At 44.1% G+C, this 21,364-nt stretch overlaps 2 protein-coding genes across 3 annotated transcripts in view; both read right to left on the bottom strand.

Annotated features, from left to right (window-relative positions):
• LOC111861158 (calsenilin-like) overlaps positions 1-10,783 on the bottom strand; it is a 34,838-nt gene extending 24,055 nt beyond the window's left edge. Inside the window, exon 1 of one of the 2 annotated variants that reach the window (XM_023845515.2) lies at positions 10,648-10,783. In XM_023845515.2, the coding sequence (XP_023701283.1) occupies positions 10,648-10,653 (6 nt within the window). In that variant the 5' untranslated portion in view covers positions 10,654-10,783. Of the gene's footprint in view, positions 1-8,054; positions 8,115-10,647 lie in introns of those variants that run through there. The other variant, XM_023845513.2, reaches the window with a different exon arrangement.
• Positions 10,784-16,954: 6,171 nt separating this feature from the next.
• LOC111861157 (proliferating cell nuclear antigen-like) lies at positions 16,955-20,480 on the bottom strand. Its single transcript, XM_023845510.2, has 6 exons — positions 20,044-20,480; positions 19,076-19,173; positions 18,848-18,915; positions 18,432-18,626; positions 17,930-18,053; positions 16,955-17,536 (listed from the first exon to the last, which is right to left on the bottom strand). The coding sequence occupies exons 1-6, from the start codon at positions 20,262-20,264 to the stop codon at positions 17,460-17,462; spliced, it is 783 nt and encodes a 260-aa protein (XP_023701278.1). The 5' UTR covers positions 20,265-20,480; the 3' UTR covers positions 16,955-17,459.
• Positions 20,481-21,364: the final 884 nt, after the last annotated feature.

Raw genomic sequence — 21,364 nt, 5'->3', positions numbered from 1 at the left:
TGTAGAGGAAACTGGGTGGAGTTAAACAGCAAAAGAGTTGAAGAGGCATGGGAATTTTTTAAAAGCACATTGTTGCAAGTGCAAGAGGACTTCATACCTGTTTCCAGCAAAACTAAATCTGGAAACTGCAGCCAAGGTGGTTTACTAAGGAAATTAAGAATAAAGTCAGTAGGAAAATGGCTCTGTTCCATAAATGGAAATTAACTAACGATTTCAAAATAAAGCAGGAGTATCTAAGTCTACAGGTTGAGTTAAAAAATAACATTAGACTCACTAAGAAGAATGTAGAAAGGAAGATTGCATTGGAGGATAAGGATGACGTTAAAAGTTTCTTCCAATATTTTAACTCCAAAAGAGCTCTAAAAGCTGAAATCACTAATCTGCAGGATAGTAAAGGTCTTATAATTGAAAATGAAATTGATATAGTAAATGAGTTTAATGATTATTTTACACGAGTGTTCAAAGTAGAGAACACGAGTAACTTACCACCATTTAGTACAAATACAGCATCATCTATGACCAATATATGCATAACTGAGGCTGATGTGGTACATAGCCTAGCTAAACTCAAAATAAATAAATCTCAGGGCCCTGATGGCATCTTACCTATAGTTTTAAAAGAGATGAGAGATATTATTTGCCAGCCTTTAACATTACTATCTCAGAAATCCTTATCTGCGGGTGTGGTACCTTCTGATTGGAAGCATGCTAATATAACACCCATATTCAAAAAAGGGGATAGAAGTAATCCAGCAAACTATAGGCCAATCAGTTAACTTGCATAACTGGAAAGGTAATGGAAGCTATAATCCAAGTGAAAATGGTAGGTTACCTGGATTCAAATAACATTCTGAGGGATAGCCAAAATGGATTTAGGAGAGGTAGATCCTGCTTAACGAATCTACTTGAGTTCTTTGAGGAAGATACAAGAGAAATTGATCACAAAAAGGCGTACGACGTGATCTACTTAGATTTCCAGAAGGCCTTTGATGTTGTCCCCCACAAACGGCTCTTGCTAAAGCTCAAAGATGCAGGGATTTTAGGAACTGTGGCAACTTGGATCAAAAACTGGTTAACAGACAGGAAGCAGCGAGTAGTTATTAGAGGCGCAATGTCACAGTGGGCCTGCGTTCATAGTGGGGTACCGCAGGGTTCAATTTTAGGACCATTATTGTTTCTAATTTACATAAATGATATAGACACCAATACATACAGTAAACTGGTTAAATTTGCAGACGACACCAAGGCTACAGAGGTTACAATGGGATCTTGATTTAATTAACGACTGGGCTGAAACCAGGCAGATGGAATTGAATTTAGATAAATGAAAGGTAATCCATGCAGGGAGCAGAAATATGAAGTACAGATATTTTATGGGTTCCACTGAAATAAAGGTAGCTGACTATGAGAAAGACGCTTCCATGTCTCATTCTCGCCAGTGTGGGGAAGCAATAAAAAGGCCAATAGGATGTTAGGTTACATCTCTAGGTGTGTGTAGTTTAAGTCAAGATAGATGATGCTACGATTATACAATTCCTTGGTAAGACCCCACCTAGAATATTGTGTGCAGGTTTGGTCACCATACCTTAAGGACATTGCTGCCTTGGAAAAGGTTCAATGTAGGGCCACGAGAATGATTCCTGGTCATAGAGGAATGTCTTATGAGGAGAGGTTAGCTGAGCTGAATCTGTTCGGCGTCGCACAAAGGAGATTAAGGGGGGACATGATCCAGGTATATAAGATTCTAACGGGTCTGGATGCTGTTCAGCCAAATGGCTACTTCAATATTAGTTTAAATACTAGAACTCGTGGCCATAGGTGGAAATTAGCGGGAGAACATTTTAAACTGAATTTGAGGAAGCACTTCTTTACACAGCGTGTAGTTAGAGTGTGGAATAGTCTTCCTGCTAGTGTAGCACAAGCTAAAACCCTGGGTCCCTTTAAATCAGAGCTAGATAAGATTTTAACAACTCTGAGCTATTAGTTAAGTTTTCCCCAAACGAGCTTGATGGGCCGAATGGCCTCCTCTCGTTTGTAAATTTCTTTAATTTAATTTATTTAATCATCCACACTAAATGAAAAGACAAAAAATCAAAATGAAACAGATAACGCAGTGTGAGGATCCTTACGCAGCACTGTGTTACGCAGCACTGTGTTACGCAGCAATGTGTTACGCAGCACTGTGTTACGCAGCACTGTGTTACGCAGCACTGTGATACGCAGCACTGTGTTACGCAGCAATGTGTTACGCAGCACTGTGTTACGCAGCACTGTGTTACGCAGCAATGTGTTACGCAGCACTGTGTTACGCAGCACTGTGATACGCAGCACTGTGTTACGCAGCACTGTGTTACGCAGCAATGTGTTACGCAGCAATGTGTTACGCAGCACTGTGTTACGCAGCACTGTGATACGCAGCACTGTGTTACGCAGCACTGTGTTACGCAGCAATGTGTTACGCAGCACTGTGTTACGCAGCACTGTGTTACGCAGCACTCTATGCAGCTCTTCTGACAGCTTTCAGCTCCTGTGTGAAAGCTGGGGATTTTGAAAGCAATAAAAGAGTTGAAATAGGCATGTCTGGCCCATCAGAACCCAAATATCTGGTCATTACGGGGAACGCGGCAGCAATGAGGAAGGCGCACAGGAAACCATAGAGATATTTCAGGATGATACTAATATATCGACGGGCATAACTATTTCTGAGCATGTCGAGAGAGGAAACCTCAGAAGAAAACGATGAAAAGCGAGACCCTCGGTCTGGGGCGGGGTGGGCTGGGGAGGGGGCAGAGTGTTTAAGGGCATTGAGCCGTGATCAATCAGCTACATGGGGGGAAAACAGATACGTGCCGGAGACCAGGGGGCCCTGGATCTCTGGTACTGGACAGCGGCGTGTCTCTCATCCCGTCATCCGAGTTCCGTGCCAGATGTGTGACTGGACCAAGAGCCTCACTGTTCTTGGGGATCCTGGGGACCCTGAATGCAGGTTCCTCCTGAGTCTCGAGCTCCTCCAGAGCCCCGGTTTCCCAGATCCACATGCTGGCGCCATACACACACATCAGGGGCTCCCGCCGATCCAGGCTGAGATGCACCCCCCCACCCCCACCCACGCCCCCGCTTCGCCGTAAAGCTGCTCCCTACGGAACCCTCGGAAGGTCGCAGGGAGGTCGCAGGAAGGTCGCAGGAAGGTCGCAGGGAGGTCGCAGACTCGTCTGCCAGCTGGCATCTTGGTGAAGCACGGAATCTTATCTTACCGCCATAAATGACCCCCTCCCCAAACAAAGTAGCACAGCCCTACCTCCCTCACTGTTTATATTCATTCTCGCCGTGTATCCTATTACCAATGCACAGCCTTCATTAAACCATCACAGTACGTCCCACTATGGCTCACACCCCCAGAACACCAAGTCCCACTCTCACTCTTTCGTCCTCATCGCTCACTCATCCTTCTTCCCTCCCTGCTTATCCTCCATCCTGTTACCTTCTGAAATTTATTTTTCATGCCCGGCAGGTTAAAATAAACACTCAAAAGACAGCCAAACTGAACCAAAATAATTCCGAGCGTAACTGTCCCATTACATCAAGCTGGCATCAATGGCAGGACGCCCAGAGACTCACTGTGCTTTAACGGCATGATTAACCCCCCCCCCCCCCTATTCTGTCACAACGCATCAGGTTAGACAGTGGCCTCTCGCCATCAATATGTCTTCCTTTTTCACTTCCTTTCCAAGTTTTTGCATCGGAAGAAATGGTTTCCCTGAAAGCATTCGGATTGCTTATTTTTTTGGAATTAAAGGAATCGAACCTCAGAATGAAACTCATCCAGACAAAAATGACTCCACGGAGGATTTTAATGTCTTCCATGGTACTAAAATAGTGGATCTTTTTGTTAATTTACATATTCTGGCTGTGTGATTTTTGCCTCTAGCGTAGGAATGTGTGTCGGACCTCTGATCTCTGGACATGAACACGGACCTTGCCAGAGGGATCATTGCTAACTTAGGGTAAAATTTTTGGGCCTAGATGTCACCCTAAACCTCCTTCCTGCGAGGTCTTTCAACCAGTGGCTTCATGGTTGACAGATAAGCAGATAATAGCTGACAAGCCCACTGTCTCCTAATCAGTCTCATAAGGTAGAGCTAGGTGATAAGATGAGGATTGACAAATCCCCAATGTCTGGGAACTAGCAAGATGTAGCCACCCAACCGGACAACAAAGCCACTTGATGTGGCCATCAACTGAGACACGCCCTAACCCAGGGGTGGGCAATCTTCTCCGCAAAGGGCTGGTGTGTATGCAGGTTTTCACTGAAACTCCCTAATTAGGTCACTAATTAGAGGACTGATTGGCTGAAGAGTCCTCACACCTGGGTTTGAACAGCTGACCTAAAGGTTATCCCAAAAACCTGCATACACACCGGCCCTTTAAGGATAAGATTGCCCACCCCTGTCCTAACCTATTCATACCCTCTGTGTCATGATGCAGTGTTGTCACATGTGACTCTGGCCAATGACAGTCCTGATTAAAGTCAGCTATAGTGACATGTTTATACACAATCAAGATGTGGTGAAGTTTTTTATCTTGTTTGAAAAAATTAATTATAGATTGTAAAGCCTTTGTGTGGGGCGGTAGTTATTAAAAAACAAGACATGTCACCAAAGTCGCAAAGGGGAAAAGCCCTAAACACACTGACTTATGAGATTGATTTCTGTAAAATTCAAAGCTGAGCACATCCCTCTGGGTAATAGCATTCACTAATTGATTAATTACTACGATATAAATGAGGATGCAGACGTATGAATAGGGTCAGAAGAAGGTAAGAAGGACAGCAGGTCAGTCCCGGCGTCAGTCATGGCTGTGAAGGACAGCAGGTCAGTCCCGGCGTCAGTCATAGCTGTGAAGGACAGCAGGTCAGTCCCGGCGTCAGTCATGGCTGTGAAGGACAGTAGGTCAGTCCCGGCATCAGTCATGGCTGTGAAGGACAGTAGGTCAGTCCCGGGGTCAGTCATGCCTGTGAAGGACAGCAGGTCAGTCCCGGCATCAGTCATGGCTGTGAAGGACAACAGGTCAGTCCCGGCGTCAGTCATGGCTGTGAAGGACAGTAGGTCAGTCCCGGCGTCAGTCATAGCTGTGAAGGACAGTAGGTCAGTCCCGGCGTCAGTCATGGCTGTGAAGGACACCAGGTCAGTCCCGGCGTCAGTCATGGCTGTGAAGGACAGCAGGTCAGTCCCGGCGTCAGTCATGCCTGTGAAGGACAGCAGGTCAGTCCCGGCGTCAGTCATGGCTGTGAAGGACAGCAGGTCAGTCCCGGCGTCAGTCATGGCTGTGAAGGACAGCAGGTCAGTCCCGGCGTCAGTCATGCCTGTGAAGGACAGCAGGTCAGTCCTGGTGTTAGTCATGGCTGTGATCAGGAGCATCTCCTTTCAAACACACCGGAAACAGGATAACGGAGAGGACCAAGCTAAGCATCACGGCCACTGACTGGCCGAGTTCCCACACTCCTTAGCCTTTGAAGACCCACCCGGCACTGTCATCTCGCAAGGTCAGCCAGGTGCTCTCAGATTTCCCCAACGCCGTAGCGGTTAGCGATCCGACCCAGACATTTCATCTGAGGAGTCGGGCCGCAGTGACGGCACACTGGATTCTTCTGATTCCCTCTCCGGAACCTCGCAAAAGTCACCAAATCAGAAAGCCGCCAATGGAAACTGAAGCGGTGTCCAGGCTCAGATATCATAAATCCATCTTTGAAACTGCAAAGAAATGCAATTTCTGAACCAATTGGTGCAGAATATGGGGTCCATCCATCCTGAATGGCAGTCATATTTACCCTTAATTACCCCCACCGCTTCCTGCCACCCCCATTCTGTTGAGAGAGCTACTTTTACTTTGACCAATACACTGGCGAGCTACCAAATCACAACTGTGACTGGAGAAGGGGGGGTCCTCTCTGTTAATTTTTCCTTAGTGATCGACCAGTTGGCAACCACTGCACAACAGCAACAGGTCAGTCTTACAAGTCAACCTGTCTGGTTAAATAGCTTTTGGTCACTGGGCTATTTATTGAAATAATTGACGATCAATGTGCAAATTGGGTTAGGAGTGAAATATACAATGAATAGCTACTGCTTAATATTAGCTAGACTGCAGTTTTAGTGCTTGTGAAATAAATCCTCAAAAATCCATGTTTTCTGGTTATCTCAAAATTTAAATTTCTGGATCTGGAGTTTTATTTTGCTTTTCCTCACATTCTGGAAAGGGAAGCGGCGGAAGCATTATCCTCTGACGTGTTCTATCTATTAGTAAAAGCTCTGCTTCAGGTACTGCACTGCACCATGCATGATTAAGGTCCCGCATTCTGGGCTGGCTGAAGATCTGCCTGACGTCACTGGTGGACGCGTGCATGCTCAAAGCCCCCCCAGTCCTCCTGCCCCACAGCCCCCACCTCCTGCCCGACACAGACCCTGCCTGCTGAGGCTCTGACCTCTTCTCTCACCTCATCATCTTTCCCACTCAGACAGAGGAACCTGCCCCATCTCGTCTTCTCGACACGGCCCATTTACTCTCTTCTCCATCTTTTCTTCCCTCTCTTTGACCTTCACAACTCCCCCAGTTCTCTTCTTCTCATCCAAACTCGCTCTTCTTCGGCCTCCCTCTCTATTGTTCCAGCTTTTTTCCATGTGCTGAGCTATGGTGCCATCATACTAGAGGCATTACGGTATGGTTCAGTCGGGCAACAGCTCAGCACATGATGGCCAAACAGAGGCTTGTGAGGTTGGTCCAGAACAACACAGAGACTAAATAATATAATAATAAAATCAATAACCTGCACACTGCACAAAATGTAACACAGGGCCAAACCAACCGGTTTTAAGCTAATCCCTGGTAGCAACTTCAGGACACTGACCAGCAGATAAATGTTTCTTTCATCCATGTTTGTTTGCATATTTCTATATAATTTGTACATGGTTTGTTGTTCTAATTGAGAATGTATACACTCATTACAAATTGGCAACAAAATATCTTGAATATCTGAAATCAACACCCCCCCCCCCATGTCTGGATGTCATCCCCCATATTTCAAACATAATAAAAGAGAATAAATACAAAGCATCACTCATCCCTGCCAGAAAACAGTATGATCACAGCAACTACTATTCTCAACAGAACACCCAGCTGACAGCAAGAAAGTGCTGTTTTTGAAGAAGTAGTCAATAAAATGCCTGTTATAGTGGGAAAGTTGGGGAGAATGACAGCAGAGTGCTTTTAATGGCGAAATGGAGGTGATGTTTTGGCTTAGCAGTGCTGTGTGAGTCCATAGCTAGACCTGTCGCCTGTTACCGAAGGGGAACGAAGGACTGAGAAAATGGAAACCTAAAGGAATTTCAATAATTGGAAAAGGGGTTAACCCTAACCCTTTCATACAGCATGATAGTTTACTGGAATAACTGGAGCATAAAATGTTTCCTTTTTTTCAAAGGTACAACAGTTGGGCTCCTCCTGGTACTTGGACTGGTGACCTTGAAGGTATGAGTTCATGACTATTCTAATCTGACAACAAACATAGAAAGAGAGACAGCAGCAGTCTTTCACCAAATCTCTACTCTGTCAACATAAGCTTAACGTGAGGAGTCATGTAATGCACGATGTTACCAACAGAGGGCGCCATGCAGGCAGAACCTGGCCCTGCAGTCCCAGATGCATATCTGTGACAGTAAAGACCACAACTCATGGAGACGCCCACGACTGCGATATAAACACACACGCCTGACGGATGCTCCTTCACACCAAACAGCACAGGGAGATACGGTACTTTTTTGTTCGAGCCAGATCAGCACATTTGATCCAAACACCGCGTTTAGCGATTCTTTTTGATATTCTATAAGCTACAATTACAGAATATGAAACCAAACAGCTGTCCTGAGAGACAAACCAGAACAGGTTCGATTTTACAGTTTAATTTCAGTATTTCAAAATTGTCGCGTTACGCTAAACTTAGCATATTACTTTGTAATTCGGTGTCACACCGCAGTGGTTCAGTACGGAAAGTCTCGCACCTGCAGGTTTGAATGGCCCCTCTGCTTCGCGTGTGTGTGCAGTCTGCATGTTCTCTGCATGTCATGTGGGCTTCTTCCGAGTACCCTGGTCGCAGCAGGGTGGGGACCCCAAGGTGCCCGTCAAGGTGCCCGTCAAGGTGCCCGTCTCGTGCAAACGGCCAAAGACGGATTGCCATCCTGTTCAGGGTACATGCCTGCCTTGTGCCCTATGCAGCCAGGAAAAGCCTTTTGTGTCGCACGTATTCATGCAACAGTTATGGTTATTACCATTATTACTCTGAATTCAACTAAACATCTAGGGTGGGCCCAGGAGCGCCTTTTGACCATGGACCAGCCCGAAAGTCACAAAGACAAAGACGCAGCACCAGTACTCAGCTGCCTTGGTGGGACCTCACTGGCGCTGGGTAAGGGTTCGCCCTGCGCTTGGCTGATGTTGGCTTTGGGTGACATTAATGTGCCCATGTCTTTCTCAGGGTCTTGTTTGTGGATAGCTCCATGGCAGCTGTCCTGAGCACGTATCATAAGTCCTCCATATGCTGATAAAAAGCAGCTTCTGAAGGCTTCAGACATACACTGATCACTGGAAACCGCACCCACTGCCTGTGTACAGCAGCTTGATTTCTCTGATTTCTGCACACTGACTGTTTATCTCCCTGAGCGAGACTGCGAGTGTCAGGACGCATCGCATGCCTGCATTGAGCGTTGGTGGAAAACACATTACTGCTGCTCTGCATCACTAAGACGTCACATTTCTACATATTTTCAGTCCGCATGCTGCTATTTCCAATTCTCTGGTTGCACAGAAACTATTTTCCCCCCAATTCTCTTATTTTTCTCCCAGGTTGTGTGGCTACACTTAACTGCATGGCTGCCATGTATTTACCAACACGGATCAAATGCAGGATGGGATATACATTCTCAATACAGAGATGCTTAGACAACCTACACACCACGTGTGAGGAAACCTAACAGGACAGCTGTGTACCTCCATACTAATCCTAACTCCATGGTGATAGGGGGCCATACTGGTGCAAACCCATGTGAGAGCTGCATCACAAGTAGAGTGGGGCCATTCAATTCAGGCCCTCGATTCCAAATCCAGGCCTTGTTTTCAGTTCTCCCAGGTAGTTAGTTTAATATATTTACATTTACATGTACATTTACATTTACAGCATTTGGCAGACGCCCTTAGCCAGAGCGACTTACATAAGTGCTTTAAGACTCTACAATGAATTTTTCCCGATACTAGTTCAATAAAACCAAGGCTATGAATACCAGAATACTGATTCTGATTGGTCAGAGGCTTCACACCTGCAGGGCTCGGCCCTTGAGGACCGTGAGTTGAATAGCCCTTCCTTAGATGTTATACTACTGAGTTCAGTCATTAAATCATTTTCACTTATTGCTCCTTGAAGTCACTACATTTGAAGCTGTATACCGTTAGACGCTGTATACCGTAAGACACTCTGACATTGTATACCGTTGGACGCTGTGTACCATTGGACACTGTATACAGCTCAGAGGAAGAAGCTGGAAATCATTTTCACTTATTGCTCCCTAAAGTCACTACATTTGAAGCTGTATACCGTTAGACACTGTATACCGTTGGACGCTGTATACTGTTGGATGCTGTGTATCGTTGGACACTGTGACACTGCATACCGTTGGACGCTGTGTACCGTTGAACACTGTGACACTATACCATTGGACGCTGTGTACTGTTGGACGCTGTGACACTGTATACCGTTGGATGCTGTATACCGTTGGACGCTGTGTACCGTTGAACACTGTGACACTATACCATTGGACGCTGTATACTGTTGGACACTGTGACACTGTATACCATTGGACGCTGTATACTGTTGGACGCTGTGACACTGTATACCGTTGGATGCTGTATACCGTTGGACGCTGTGTACCGTTGAACACTGTGACACTATACCATTGGATACTGTTGGACGCTGTGACACTGTATACCGTTGGATGCTGCGTACTGTTGGACACTGTATACAGCTCAGAGGAAGAAGCTGGAAATGTTGCGAAATATGCACCACTTAGATTAGGGTTTCCCAGTTCCGATCCTGGGGGGCCAGATTCCAACACAGCTTTCAGATTTCCCACCTGGTAATTAGCTGATTAAAATGTGTTTAAGCAGGGAACCCTGAACTGGGGAACCCTGCTTAGATACATGAATATACACAAAAACCAAGTACTTACACTATTTAAGTGCTTGTAAAAATAAGATGTTAGAAGAGACAATGAAAAGATCTTATGAGTTACTGTAAGTGAACACAACTTTCACTTGAGACACTGGGTGCAACATCTGCTGTCCTGAACATACAAAACCCCACTCAGAAAAATACTGATCAACGCGAAGTATTATAATACTTTTGAGTCTCGTATCGTAAGAGACGATTGTTTAACTTTCACGCTAAGGACATTAATGTTTCAATTGTGAGGATTTAACAAATAGACGGGGAAAGAAACATAGTTTGTTCTAAGCAAATAGGCATTACGCTTGAGCCGAATCATTCGTTACGGATCTAACGGGACAAACTGGAAAAATAGAAGAATCGAAAGGCATTACAGTTACCTGCATGATCCACTTCGCTGCGCCGCTGCGCGGAAAAGTCCCGTTTGCGCGTCCGGCGCTCGCGTTTCACTGTCTGTGTGAGAGAAGCGAGACGCTGCGGCCCCCGTAAGACTGGAGGGAGAGAGAGAGTGAGCGAGGAAAGGGCAAAACGGATAGAGACGCGGAGATAATCGCGGGAGGGTGTGCGGACGCGATGCCCTTCCTGCCTTCGATCCCAGCAAGATATTTATATAATGAAAACGTCTCTTCACATTATTTGAAGATCAGGTTATTGACGACCTGAACAATGCCAGTGACCGGATGGTCAGTCAATATCTGAATTACACCAAACCATATTCTTGTTAACTTTTTTTCTTTACATGACTAATAAATGCATGTATTTCTTACATTTTCCAAACATAGAAACGATTTGGATTTTTTCATCATATTGAGAATACATTTTATGCAACAATATTTTTTTATACAACAACAATACAACAAATAATAATGGACGGAGAGATGATAGCGAACATGTAGGGAAAATGCTCTGATATCAATGTAGCTGAAAAAGTCGCGTAGTTTTTTTAAACTCCGTTAACAGCTACAGTATATAAAGCCAACAGCTGTGTCCCTTTAGAAATCGCATAAATGCCTCAAGAGGTGATCTTTTCTGTGGTTTAACAGAAACCTGCTTTGCACATGGTTCAGCTGATGCTTGTGGTCTCGTGTTGAAGATTTATTCAAATGGGAAGTTATTAATAACCTATTTAATTCTTCAAAATCTTTCACAAGATTTTGCGTATTGTAGGCAACCATGGCGAAATTACCTTTTTAGCAAATCCGAAAACGAAGTCGCCATTTAGCTGTAATAGCATTTCATTGATTACTGGTTTATTAGATCAGCCAAATTATTCAGCTCTTCCTTCCTGGCTTTCTTACACGTTCACTGAAGTAGAAAATACCTTCTTAGACTGTGGTCTGGATCAGGGTGTTTCTAACTGGTGAAAACACTAGGGGTTAAGTCAAGCTTATCCGGGGCTTGACTTCATTTTTGAAGGAAGGTTGTCATCAGGGCTAAAATACTCGGGGTTTGGCTTAAAATGCTCCAGGCTACTGCCTATGGTCTGGATCTGTTCTAGTAGTGGCACCCCAACAAGCTACTTTGTTAGGAGAGTGAACCCAGGACTCAGACGTCATTCTTACTGACCCATTCGTCACCCTCATATACCCATCCAGCAAGTCAGTGCCAAATGTCAGTCACACACCTTCGACTTCCAGTCACACAGGAAGCTGCTGCTGTTCCTGCCTTATGTTTCGCGGTGGATGGAGGGCACAGACTGCATGCCTTCGTGTCCTTCCATACCAGGACAGTCGACTCTACAGGAATCTCTGCCAAACTCTCATTCATATTCGGTAAGGATGGTGAGGTTGAACTAGAATCAGGTTTCTTTGCAGGACAACATGAATCATATTAGGTGCAACAAAAATCGTCACTTTTTGGCCAGCAGGATGTTATGATGATAAATGTCTCCCATCCATTTAGGGTCTCTTCACACCGAGTCGGCTCGGTTCTGAGCTAAACCAAAGTGAGAATATTGTACACGCCATAACAACCACAATAATTATCATTCTCCAGTGAGGTGTAGTGCATTGTAGATGTCAGTTAAAGTCTCTTATGTAGTTTTATTTAAAGACCCAAGAAAAACAAATACCGGCCTTGCACTTTCGAGCAACCAGAAACACCCACACATACTGTGTGTTCAGTCAGAGGTCAAAGGCAATAATTGTGGAATTAAGCAGCGAATAAAAATATTTGTTCAGTGAAGTTACAGTGGTCGAGATGCTTCCATCGATATGAACGGAATCCATTTTCTTTAGACACAACTTAATTACGTCTTTTCTATGCAGTACATTTCCGATGGGAATCAAGCAGAGGAATGCCAGCGGTGTACCTTAAACGGGTGGAACAGGAGGGTTGGGGGGCTCGTCGCTATGGAAACTGTTGCTAGTGCCAAGGATGCAATTAATCTGCAAGGAGGCAGATGGAGAGGAAGACACAGGAAATGATGGAATAACATGCAGACCTAAGAGGGTCCGTAAGGAAGAGAGAGACAGGATGTCAAACGGAGGGGAGAAGAGCGAATGACAAAGTCTGAACGGGAGCTCATGTAGAAATAACTTTTTCAGAACAATGCTGTGAGATGCATCACCGGGCAGGGCGGCAAGCCAATCGAATGGCCTGGAGGCAGGGAGAAGGAACAGAGACTTACTGAGGAGAGGTGAAGTGGGTCTAACAGAATCAGCATGAACATAAGAACACAAGAAATTTACAAACGAGAGGAGGCCATTCGGCCCATCAAGCTCATTTGGGGAGAACTTAACTAATACTGTAGCTCAGAGTTGTTAAAATCTTATCTAGCTGTGATTTAAAGGAACCCAGAGTTTTAGCTTGTGCTACACTAGCAGGAAGACTATTCCATACTCTAACTAATAAGAACATATAAAATTAAGTTTGGGCAAAGAAAAACCAACCAAACAAATGCAGCATCATTTTTTTTGTTTGTATGATATAAGCCTAGCATGCCTGGGGGGGGGGAGGGGAGGGGGGGCTGGGCCGCCAGCTGATCTACGCCCATAGGTTTTTTTCCCCTCCATTTTTGGGAAGTTTTGGTCCCTCCTTTCCTTCCTCCTTTGTAAAGCACCTCAGTCCTGATCTTGCACTCTTTTCTCTCGCACTGCCATGTCTTTCATTGCACTGCTCTTCGCCCTATTCCCCCCCCCCCAAGCACCAGCCCCTTCCTTACAACTGTAGAACAAACATTTCACTGTATTCCTCGGAACACATGTGACAATAAAACTGGGGACTTGGATAAACAGTCAGGTTCAGGGTCTGAGAGGGAAATCGACCGGGAATAAGGAGAAGGTGGATGACAATGAGCCTCATTAGCTGACCTTGCCCTGCCCAAAAACGATCAGCACCCTTATTCTTGCAAACACAAAATCAGACAATTCTAGGTGCTTGAACTCCATGAGCATCTTTATAGACCTTTGTTTGTAAAAATGTCTCTGTTATGACGGAACTACTGGCATTTGGTGTAAAATTATAAATCACCCAATTAGTAAATTAATTAGTCTCCTCCAATATGACCAATACAATTACGTGCTTCATCTAATATGATCAATACAGCTACATGTTTCATCCTGAAGTTCGGTCCCTCTGTAGGTACGTAACTGCCTGCAGGTCCATCTCAAGCTCTCGGTCTATTTTTAGCAAATTCAGCTCCAGAATCAGGCTTCAGCCTGTGGTCTCCTGAGGACTGAGAGGCACTACAAGGATTCATTGAATGTGTATGGGTTTGATGTGGTGCCATGAGTCTATGCTATGTAATTTTAAAAAGTAGCTCTTAGAATTTCGCTGATACGTGCATTGGGTTCTCATATTACACATTCAAAACAACAAGATATATATCCTCAAGTAAATTTTCTTTAAAAGAGTTATTCTTTGCATATCCAGCTGTGACAGGAGTATAGCAGATGGCCACATACAAGCGAAGCTGTATATTGACTGGCTAAACATATAACAATTATATGATCTGGACTCCATACATGAACACTTCAACATCTAAAGGAGATTGTCAATGCTATGCTAACTAGAAAGGGGAAAGATGACAGGAAAAATGTTCTAAAAAATTAAAAAGGCGAGAAGAAAGTGTCTCCTTTTTAATCAGGAAGCAACGTCACAAATAACCTCACCGGAGAAGATTATCTCTCTGTCGTCTTCTGCAATCCTCCTATTGACGACTGTAATTAATGGGTCGGCTAGGAAGAGGAACATTAGAGGATGACAGACAGATAAAAAGGAAGCAACAGAAGAACACATACCGACATGCGCATACCGACATGCGCATACCGGCGCATGTCAAACAGGTTATGTAAGGTAGCATGAAGACGTACCGACTCAAACCTCAGGGCAAAAAAGCCAGCAACCTGGTCAATCTCTGAGACCGGCTCCCATAATTCCACGTTAATCTGCCTCTCACTAATTAAATACTAAAGTAGCTAACCTGCTCAGAGGACATGATATCACACTTTTTAATCAAGCGCTAACAAAGCTGACAGCTTAATTATTTCTCAGAGTGGCTCGCCTTCATTTCCTCTCACAGTCCCGTTTGCGTTTTCCTTTCGCTGATGCCCTGTGAGGATGGGGGCACTGGCCGCCGTCAATTTGCCTACATCTTTGGAACCGGTTCGCTACAGGATGCATCCCTGCCGAAAAAGGCATCCCTGCCTTAGAATGCATGCCGGTGTTCAGACGAGTTGAGCTTTTAAGGGTATTTTGGGGGTCAGGGGTTTTTTAGGGGTTAGGGTTAGGGTTTTAGGGGTGTTTTGGGGGTTAGGGTTTTAGGGGGGTTTTGGGGGTTAGGGTTTTAGAGGTTTTTTGGGTCTTTTGGGGGTTAGGGTTAGAGTTTTACGGGTTTTTTGGGGCTATTGATTAGCACTACGGTAGCCTTACTCGACATTCGACAAAGTAGCTCAACTCGTTTCAGATCAGCGACCAATCGGTCATTTAGAGACAGGCATGCATTCTACGGCAGGGATGCCTTTTTTGGCATAACACCGGCAAGCCAGCCATATGGGGAGGAGACCGAAAACATTATGTTTGCGCTCCTCACCGTTTTATGTACTTTCACTGCCTTCGCAGTATCTGCACCCCATTTGTAAAACCATTTTAAAGATAAATGTATTTTTAATACTGTTTACGACCATAATACAAGGCTGTGATACTCTTCAGTGGATAGCAATGTAGCCTCGTGCCTAGTGGGTTGGGACTTGATTCCACATCTTCTGTGTTCTTAAAAAAGCATCTCTAATTTACCCGTAGACTGAGAGTGTGTGACCTGCGGTGGCCTGGCATTCCGTCCAGTGCCCCTTACCTCATACACTGTGCTCCCTGGGATCAGCTCCAGGCTTACAGTGCTAATACTGCAGTGACTCAAGAATAGATATCTCACTGGGTTAAACGGTTTCACAAACTGATGGACAAACTGCCAATGTGCGGCAGTGTCACGGACAGACATCCTGTGTCACCGACCTTGTGCCAACACTGTGACCCCATACCAGAAAAGCAGTTTGGAAGATTGATGGATGGATGGATTCAAAACCTAATCCAAATTTGTTGAACACAGCATATTAAGTCAAATGAAAAACATCACCTAAAATGAGAACACCAAGTTCAGTTGAAAGCAGATTAGATGAGTCATCTATTTTAAAAAGTTGATATGAAAAACAAGGCATTATGATTAAAAGATCCGATGAACCCATGCATCCTGGGTTGTTCCCTGCTTTGCACCCGTAGCCTCCGGGATACTGTCCCACCCCCACCCCTACCCCCACCCCTGAATAGGACAAGCAGTAACGGAAAATGAATGAATGAATGAATCTGATGCAATCTACTTTTCGTTATACAACTAAGAGCAAAGGGTTTGCTGCTCTCCGATCCAGATCATTTTTATTCACCTGCCTACTGCTTAGATTCAGGCTACAGGAATGCTGGCTTTGTTAACCAGAGGTGTTACACATAACCATTAATTCTCTCCCCCCAACTGGACATCCTAAATTAGAAGCTTAGATCCAAATTATGCTTATGCTAACCATTTCCCTCCTGTGTTGAGAGCATTTCTGCTTCATGTAGGGTGTCGTTGTAGCAGAAATAATCAGCATTTTAGCTATTCTCATAATAGCCCTGAATAAATTCTAATATTTGCTAATCATGGACGGTACATCCTAAAAGAGGAACCGCTTGTAGAGGAAGAAAAAAAAAAACACTGAACTCATGACAGGTTTCTCGATTAACGACTAAATGGTGGCACCTACTGGTAAGAACTAAGAAAAAAGCAAAAAAAAAAAAAAAAAAAAAAAAAGTTGCTTTTCACAAAGCAAAACAGAAAATGATGGGTTCAGACATTCCTGAGATCTGAACCCACAACCTTAGGGCATGGGGACTCAGCTACACAATACCTTTCCATAATCCATCGCATTACTTTAAAGCAAAATTAAACAGGCTTTTCGTCCTGATTCCTTAAGATAAACCTCATCATTAAGACAAGAATCTTTAGTACTATGGGTTGAAAATCAAGCTACTTGCTTTGAACAGGGCAACAGCACTGGAGGCAGGACACACTCCTGTATCCCTGTATCCCTGTAACCCTGTATCCCTGTAACCCTGTATCCCTGTATCCCTGTAACCCTGTAACCCTGTGCAGGTGTCGTAGCAAACCTTCCACAGGCCAGAGCACAAACAACCTAAAACAACTGAACTGACACAGTATTTAGCTGCATAGACATGTATTTATTTTCAATAAAAAAGTTATACAAAAAGGTAAAACTGGACCAAACAATATATATTTACAGGAAAACGATATCTACAATTCAGAAGGGAACATTCTGCTGAATCATTAAGTATGAATAAAGCGGGGAAAGAGAGAAAAGGCTGACTGGGCTTCTGAACAAATGAAATCGTTTAAAAAGAAAAAAAAAAAAAACACCCAGGACTACAGCAAAAAAAAAAAAAACTACTGTTCACTGCCCCCCCACATAATAGAGCAATTACTGTTTAATGTAATACACTTATTTCATGAACTCAGCCCCCCCCCCCCCCCCCCACACACACACACACACACACACATTTGCTGGAGCAACTTGCTTCTGCTCAAAATTGGTTGTTCCTGGCACAATATTCCTAATGCAGCAGATTTATTCAAAATGAAATTTTCATAGGAAACTGGCCCCTCCCACAAGCAAGCTCATTGGTCCATTGCTCCGTGGTCTACCAATCAGGAGGCCTCCTCATCAATCTTGGGTGCCAGGTAATACTTTACATGGCCCATATCGGCGATCTTGTACTCCACCACTGTCAAAGAAAATAAGACGTTTACTTTGGTGATTCTGTCCAGATGGATTACTTGCATACGTAAAATGATAAAATAAGCAATATCAACAAACACATACATTTAAAATCATTGGGAAATCTGCTGTTGTACAGCCAAAGCTTAGAGGAAATTCACTGACCTGACCCTATTTTAAAAGTTTAAATCAGCAGATTTATGAGTGTGTTATACCACTATGTGATATCTTGTACAAAGACCAATGTGCTGATACTGTGGCTTAAGGCACTGAATTGTACACATTTAAGACACACTGGGGGAAAAAAATCACTTATCAAGGAATCAATTGCTCATGAACTCATGAATTTTAATCTACTGATGTGTGAGGGGTTGTAGCCTGACATGGCAGGGATACGCACCCAGGGGAATATCTGCAGACATGCTGAGGACCACGGTCTTGGAGAGGGGTGTGGCCTTGGTGAAGAAGTTGAGATAGTTCAGGGCAAAGATGAGCTGCACAGGCTCGTTCATCTCAATCGTCACCTGGAGAGGAGATGCAGGAGTTCACGCACGGGTACCGCCTTCAATACGCAACGTTTACATAAGTCTGCCCTGCTGCTCTCTCAAATGCACAGCACATCCTGACAACCACCATCTTAACACCTACTAAGACCACTTATTGGCAGTCATAAAGTGCTAGATATTCAGCATTTTTGTGAAAGTACTGTGCCCACGCTGCCAAATCTAGATTCCACTGAATAGTATTAGATCAATCAGACTCAAAAATTAAGACCCACATACTATCTACTTACAAGAAATGCTTAAGTATATGTCAGCAAAAAAGGAGTGTGATCAAGGGTCTTTGTAGTGGTTAGTGGTCTTTGACTCCCAGCATCCCTTTGCCCTTAAATGGAGACTAACCGCCTCCTCCTCTTTGTCCACACTGCTGGTCTGCGAGAGCTTGATGTTGCCCGTGCCCAGCTCTCCGGAGGCAGAGAACTTGACGCCGTCCTTGGCACATGAGATCATGACTGCATCTCCGATCTGGGACAGGTCCCTGCAGATACGGGCGAACTCGCCCGACGGCATCTTCACCACACAGCTGTACTCCTGCTCCTGGGGAGAAGAAGGAGACGCGTCACTTCACAGCTGTCAGTGTCACATGGTACAGTGGGCGGGGTTTAAAGGAGCAGCATCACAGACATCTGGCAATAAAATCAAATGTGCAATCATGACGACTCATATACAGTGCAATGAAAAAGATAATCACTCCACAGCCACGTGGAACCAGCAATGTTTTGGTGGGACACAACGAGCATGACAGGAGCTGCACTTACGGGAATACCTAGCTGCTCGACATCCAGGTCCATGAGCTTCATCTCATAGTCAGACACCTTCTCCTGGTCTGAGAGAGAACGTGGTTGGTTTACACCATAAAAAATGAATCACACATGGAACAAAAAACAGTATCAAGGGAACAAATCCTGGCAGTTGCTTATGTTACCTAGGGGATGCAGCGTTTCCTCAAAGCCATGGCATCATGCTTAAGGCTTAAAGTAACTTACTGGGCGTCTCAAAGACCAGGGCCAGCGTGTCGGCATTGTCCTCCGCCCGCATTGTGATGATATCTTCATTACCAGCACATTTTAGGATCTTGGACATGCTGTAAAGATCCAGAAACGCACATTCAGATTACACATACAGGAAATTCCGAAATTCTTTTATTTATATATATATATATATATATATATAAGGAAAAAGTATACCAGTCAACCGCTGGTTTTCATTTGTAAGACAGCTGGTGCAGTTGTCAATATTGGATAGCTACTCATTATTATATACTAGTAAATTTTAATTTAATTAATTACACCAGTTATTAAACATAACGCCCGACAACTGAATCGGAAATATCAAAAAGCATTATCATCTATCGTTTGAGCAGTGCTGGGTTGATTATAAGGGTGCACAAGGCTGTGCTACAATTTCGCGCTAAGACTCTCAAGATTTGGCGCCTTAGTGACGTCACAACAAGTCTCTTTGCAGCTCGTAGCGGCCCGTGGCCATCAAAGAGGAGAGGCACAGGATTAGCTTTACATTTTAGTTATCAGTATCTAATCCACTGTTTCACTATTTCTTGATTTCATCACGAGGTCATTTCTATCCTTTTTCGCATTTACTGTAATCCAATGCTACAGTGAGTTTCTTCTGCAAACCGAACCACACCAGCACATTTTAAAAATCGCTGAGTACGGTAATATGATTTACGCAGGCTGCCTTTGAATAGATTAATCGATTTAAGTAACTAGGTAAGCATTTAATTTATAAGTACCCCGCGCCCCGGGGTTATTGTGCAGACATGTACAGACATGCCCAACCCTTAATACATTCACTCATGCCAAGTTCCAGAAAACATACCCCGTGCACTCAGATACAGAAATTGCACTTAAAATAACGACTAATCATTATCTTACAAAGGTAAGGAAAGGGCTGGACTATGACTACTGTACGCCATTTCATAATTTAGGACAGTCACCTGCTCAAGTTAACTCCCATGGCGAGGTTTCGGTCACATCGGTAGGAGTCGAAACCATCACTCCGCAGGGTAAGCTGGACCAGGGAGACATGGGATGAGTCCATGCTTTGCAGCGAGATCCCCGACGAGCTGACATCCCAACAAGCTTCGGTGATGAGGTCCTTAAGCGCCTCCAAAACCTTTTTCAGAATTGAACCCTGGACTAGACGTGCCTCAAACATGATCAAAACTCGACTTTAAACGTCTACAACAAAAGTGACCTGGCTACGTCGCTAGCACAAAACGTACTGTACTCTCAAATAACTGGAAACAAATCGATGACGTTCTTTAATTCAAATAAGGGCCTCTACTAACGCGCAGAAACTTCTTCGGCAAACTGCGCACTAGGATATTGAGCTTCAGCGCGCCTCAGCGTAGATAAAACTACTCTGCGTTCCTTCGGTCATTTCCGATATCGCTAGACTCCTCCCCCGGAAGTGAAAACGGAGATTGACGAGGTTCCATTTCGGATCCACCGTCAAGCCTGCAATGCATTCGACCAAATTCTTTCCTGTTGCGTTGAGCCAAAATGGCCGTCACTTCGCGCCCGCGCACAGGCGACGAAAACAGCGAAGCGCGCGAAATATTTGCTTGAGAGAATCGTACCGCAGCGTATTATTGCCACCATGACAAAGTACAATTCGTCCGTTTTTTGTTATAACGAGGTACGTGTTTGCCTTTTAATTTAATTCTAACTCATCTGGCTAAAACGAAACTGTTATCCTTATAACATAATGGGTATGCTATGTTGTAAGGAGAAAAATGTTAAAGTCAAAGGAGAGAGCCAAACTGATAATGACTCGTTTACATGATTTGATCAATATGCTGGGTGTTAGACTGGGGTCAAGTTATTCGCACATAGTTTGAAATAGTGCAGATACTATGGTTTTTACGACACTAAATTTATTCGCTCCAATTTTTAAAATAAGCCATAATCATGATTCCCATTACAATTTGAGAATATTCCCATATATCTGACAAGTTTGATCCAATTTTATGGTGCAATTTTGAGGTAATTGTCATTCAAACCTACATACTATAATAGGCCTAAAAACATGAACATTACTAGTTTGGACACACCTAGCCCCCCATAGAAAGGTTATTTTTTGCTATTTTCCACATTTGAGAATAATTGTAAAGACATCAAAACTATAAAATAACATATATGGAATTATGCACTTAAGTAAAAAAAAATGTTGGAAGGCGGGCAGCTTTGTGGGATTTGAACAGGCAAAAGATTGCCAGTTCAAATCCCTCAGTAGAGTGATGTCACCACTGGCCC

Source organism: Paramormyrops kingsleyae, chromosome 7, assembly GCF_048594095.1.
Source record: "Paramormyrops kingsleyae isolate MSU_618 chromosome 7, PKINGS_0.4, whole genome shotgun sequence".
Lineage (NCBI taxonomy): Eukaryota > Metazoa > Chordata > Actinopteri > Osteoglossiformes > Mormyridae > Paramormyrops > Paramormyrops kingsleyae.
The sequence above is the reverse complement of the archived record's forward strand: the minus strand, read 5'-3'. Positions and strand labels throughout refer to the sequence as shown.

Bases quoted from the DNA above. Each gene is read 5' to 3' on its own strand.
- LOC111861157 (XM_023845510.2), bottom strand. From the start codon at position 20,264: ATGTTTGAGGCACGTCTAGTCCAGGGTTCAATTCTGAAAAAGGTTTTG. The intron at 18,627-18,847 runs GTAAGTGCAGCT...TCTTCTCCCCAG, and splicing joins TCGAGCAGCTAGGTATTCCC to GAGCAGGAGTACAGCTGTGT. The intron at 17,537-17,929 runs GTGCGTATCCCT...TTTCTTTGACAG, and splicing joins GTCTGCAGATATTCCCCTGG to TGGTGGAGTACAAGATCGCC.